At 38.4% G+C, this 4,843-nt stretch overlaps 1 protein-coding gene across 1 annotated transcript; it reads left to right on the top strand.

Moving 5' to 3' along the window:
* The first annotated feature begins 480 nt into the window (after window positions 1–480).
* LOC132037850 (pentatricopeptide repeat-containing protein At5g27110-like) lies at window positions 481–3,586 on the top strand. Its single transcript, XM_059428487.1, has 2 exons — window positions 481–1,720; window positions 2,396–3,586. The coding sequence occupies exons 1-2, from the start codon at window positions 638–640 to the stop codon at window positions 3,446–3,448; spliced, it is 2,136 nt and encodes a 711-aa protein (XP_059284470.1). The 5' UTR covers window positions 481–637; the 3' UTR covers window positions 3,449–3,586.
* The last annotated feature ends 1,257 nt before the right edge of the window (window positions 3,587–4,843 follow it).

Raw genomic sequence — 4,843 nt, 5'->3', positions numbered from 1 at the left:
TGTATGCCAGATCCGGCATACACTCCCCCTAGCCCTGCCTTGCGAAATTATTTTTTAATTTTATGCCTGAGTAAGAGTTCAAACCCAGAACCTGAGGTATTCACTCACCTTTCCAAGCTAAGGGCAAAACTTAAAGACCATAAATATGAGGAGCAAAATTTAAAGACCACCTCAAAAAAAGGGCAATCCGCGCAAAAAAATGATACTGAGCGCGTGGATTGAATATTTAGGTGCGACGGAACAAGTCAGTTAAAAGAATAGAAACGGAATAAGCAAAAAATAGCTTGGTTTTCTTGGCCAAAGGAGAAACAATGCAGGTACCAAAGCACAACTGCTAGAAAGGACATAACTTTGAAATCCCATAAATGAACCTACGTTGGCAAGCACACATCTGTGTACTTCTAGCCTCCTCTGCATATTAGTAAAGTACTAATACATAAATTTAAAATGTTTAAATAAAAAGGAGAAACTTATTTTCCTATCTAGTTGTGCCGTGCATATATCAATTTAATTAAGGGGCCTCAAAACTTGCGATATTTACCAAATAGAAGCCGCCCAACCACTTCTTCTTCCTATCAGATTTGGCATTTCATAAACCCTAATTCTCAGTTCCTCAATACACTTGTGAGAATCAGAAATGAATCTGAAGCACTTAGTTTCCAAGCAAACAATCAACAAATTATCAAATCTTAACACTACAAGAATTCTATCTCAATACCCACATTTTCACCAGAAATCCACAATCTTTACACGCTCCATTCCGCCCTTCACCTGTTCGACGAAATGTCACAATGAATTTTTCCACAATAATCGAAAAGTTGAAACTTGGGGTATTAAAAGATTCATTCACACAGCTGAAGAAATACTAAGTGAGTCAGAAACCGAATCAGAAGATGATGCCACAATGAATGAGTTCTTATCAAGATTCGTTTGGATAATGCGCGGTAAACTCATACAAGTGTATCCTGATTTTGATAAGAAAACAATTGATGGTATGCTTTTGGTTATTGTTGGTAAGGTTGTTGAGGAGTTGGAAAAAGGTGGTTTTGATCAGATAGTTGGAAGTGATTTTAGTGATGTTTCGGGGGATTTTAGTGAGGATTTGTGGAAGACAGTGTGGGAAGTGAGTAATGTGGTGTTGGAAGATATGGAGAAAGCGAAAAGAAAGGAGAAAATGAAGAATTTCCTTCAAGCTGAGGAAGTTAAGGAGATGTGTAGGTTTGCTGGTGAAGTCGGTATACGTGGAGAGATGCTTAGAGAGTATAGGTTCAAATGGGCACGCGAGAAGATGGAGGAGAGTGAGTTTTATCAGAGTCTTGAATGTCTTAAGGAAGAAGAAGGAGAAAAAGCGGAAGAAGGGATTGGGGCCGTGGAGGAGGATAGTGTCGGAGAAAGTGGCGTTGAGGAGCCTAAAGTTGTGACTCTTCCGAAAAGGCGTGGGAAGATTAACTACAAGATTTATGGACTTGATTTGTCCGATTCGAAATGGTCTGAAGTGGCTGATAAGGTTCATGAGGCTGAGAAAATCATATGGCCTCAAGAACCAAAACCAATAGCTGGCAAGTGCAAAATTATTACTGACAAAATCCTTTCGTCGCAAGTGGAAGATGATCCTTCTTCACTTATAGCAGAATGGGTAGAACTTCTCCAACCTAGCAGGGTAGACTGGATAAATTTACTTGATAGATTGAAGGAACAAAATGCTCGTCTATATTTGAAGGTATTCTGTCTCCAGTTTAAGCATTTTCTTATTAGCATGACTTTGAATTATTGTCCTGCATTTTAACTTTCATTTGTCCAATTGTTTTAGTGTCAACTGTGGTCCACGGAACAAATCTGAATAGCCCTACAAAATGTAGGAGACTTTAAGTTAATATCCTTAGAATTACTTGTTCTTGAATGCTTGTTCTTCTTACTGATAATGTTTATAAGTATAGGAATCTATTAAGCAGATTAGGTTTCTTCTAGCTTTTTTTGGTTGTTATATTCTCATGTTGAACAATTTATTTTCCCTTGTATTTTTTGAAATGGTAAGTTTTTATTCACATGTTGGACAAATTATCTTGAGAGAAAAAGTACCTGTCGACTTGCCATCTTATGTACTGGTTTAGTGCTGCAATCTAAATGTTTCTATTGTTTCCTTTTCATCCTGCGAGGAACTTAAGCATAGAGTTAGATTAGTTAGTGAAATGCTTGCAAAAAAAGTTAGTGAAATAACTTTTGCTTCGAAAAGAATATTTTAACTTTTGCCAATGTAGAAATCTTTCACCAACTGTTCCTTTCAGTAACCAAATGTTGTGAAAAATCTGAATTTAAATCTCCACCTATCAAAAAGAATCTGAATTTAAATTGTTTTTAAGAATAGGCTAACTCTGACTTTTAGTAAACATGTTAGATTGCAGAACACATGCTTGGTGAAGAGTCCTTCCAAACAAACATACGTGACTACTCAAAGCTCATTGATGCCCATTCTAGAGATAACCGGCTAGAAGATGCTGAGAGAATTATCAGAAAGATGAGTGAAAATGGAATTGTACCTGATATTCTCACATCAACAACCATGGTTCACATGTACAGCAAAGCAGGTGATATGGATCGAGCAAAAGCTGCATTTGAGAGTCTGAGAACTCAAGGATTCCTACCAGACGTGGGGGTTTACAATTCCATGATCCTAGCCTATGTAAATGCTGGTGAGCCAAAGTTGGGTGAATCATTGATGAGGGAAATGGAGGCAAGAGACATCAAGCCCTCTAAGGAGATCTTTATGGCTCTCCTAAGGTCATTTGCTCAGCATGGTGATGTTAATGGAGCCCAAAGAATAGCAAATACGATGCAGTTTTCAGGATTTCAGCCCACTTTAGAGTCATGCACGTTACTTGTTGAGGCATATGGAAAAGCTGGTGACCCTGATCAGGCAAGGCATAACTTTGATTACATGATCAAACTTGGACACAAGCCAGATGATAGATGCACTTCTAGCATGATAGCAGCTTATGAGAAGAAGAACCTGCTGGATAAAGCCTTAAATCTTCTATTGGAGCTTGAGAAAGATGGCTTTGAGCCTGGGGTGGCTACTTACTCGGTTTTGGTGGATTGGATGGGTAAAATGCAGCTAATTGATGAGGCTGAACAGCTCTTGGATAAAATTGCTGGGCAGGGTGAGGCTCCTCCATTTAACGTTCATATTAGCCTATGTGACATGTATGCAAGAGCTAATGTTGAGAAAAAGGCTCTTCAAGCTCTTGGAGTTTTGGAGGCCAAAAACGAGCAGTTGGGACCAGAAGAATTCGAGAGGATTATACGGTCACTTATAGCTGGTGGATTTGTACAGGATGCTCAAAAGTTCCAAGGATTGATGGAAGCTCGGGGATTTACAGTATCCGAGCAACTTCAAGTAAAACTAAAGGCGTCTCAAACTTTTCTTCGCAGGAGACCATCTGTAAGATAATGTTCTAGAGCATTTTACGGCCATGTGGCCCATGCCTTTCTGACTTTGTAGCTGTTTGTCAACACAGAATAGCTAATAAGTTTTTGACTTATAAATGTCCCCTCCATTGTCAGATTGCATCAATTGTGGTTGTTCTGATGTTGCAGCTCTTTCATTTTTTTTTAAACTCTGTTTGCATAGCCTTGTTACTTCTGAGAGTTGAATTGCTATACAATTTAGATTTACTTCGGGAAAAAAAAATTAGGACTGTGATAAGCTGAGCATTTGCTCGTCCACTAAAACTGCATTTGGTTTAAGTAAAAATTTACTTCTTTGAGGCTACAGTGCTGAGTGTTTTAGGCTTTTAGCAACATCCAGGCAATAGTAGCAGGCTAGCAGTGTTTATCATCTGGTCATGTATCTGTGGATTTCAATCAGCTAAATTTGCAGATTCTCAATCATTTATAAGAGGAGTCTAATTGCAAGAAAGCATGTCAGGGTCAAAAAAATGTAATTTGGAATGCCAAAGCACCAAACACGAGCAGCAACTTTCTGAATTGGACTCTTATTAAGTCTCAGAAGTTTCTTTCCTCGCAGCTATTTCTGGATCAGTTGAGAGACAACACAATCTTATGCTACATGTGATACCGTTGTTGCTGAATTTGTTTGTTAGAACAATCTAATCATGATAGTGAATGGTTGCTAGCCATAGATTTGAAAATGACTGCAGCATTAACCAGTTCCAAATAAGAACCAGACTTTGTAACGTCATCTGGTTTGAGAAAATTTCTGGACCATGAGCAGATGAGAAATGAGAACAAAAGAGAAAAGGTACAAATGCCCGGGCAATCTTAATTGGATCTTTGAAACCTGAGAAATTGAAAATAAAAAACAAAATCTTAGGCGCCACGTATCCGTTTGGAATCCATCAACTGGATCCTTTTCACTCAGAATACATAATTGATATTTAGTAGCATGACCTAGGATATTTTGAAGATTCCTAGACCTGTTCTTGAATACTTATCATCTTACATGCAGAAGGATGCCTACAACTATTATGTTGCAAGTGGCTGCAACCAAGAGTGATTCTAAGTTGCAACCAAAACTTCTCAAGCTATGTGGCTTGTTTTGCTTTTCGCTACGCTAGTTTTTTCACTGTGCTTAAAAGGAAGAAAAGGTAAACTTTTTAAGTGCTGACATATAGGGCTTAGGTCCAGTTGGGAACATCTTGAGAAGTTTCTGTCATTCTGAAAATGAAACACTTCTCTGTCAATGTGATTGACTATTAATGTTCTCAAAGTCTCCTAAAATTACCATAGCATCCCACTTCAGACAACTTGCAACTTGAGATCTTTTGCTTTTGAAATACTACCTGCTCACAAGCCGGAGGAGGAGGAGCAGTGCAGTCAAATTGCA

The sequence above is a fragment of the Lycium ferocissimum genome, chromosome 11 (assembly GCF_029784015.1).
Source record: "Lycium ferocissimum isolate CSIRO_LF1 chromosome 11, AGI_CSIRO_Lferr_CH_V1, whole genome shotgun sequence".
NCBI lineage: Eukaryota > Viridiplantae > Streptophyta > Magnoliopsida > Solanales > Solanaceae > Lycium > Lycium ferocissimum.
This window is presented reverse-complemented; position numbering and strand designations above follow the sequence as displayed.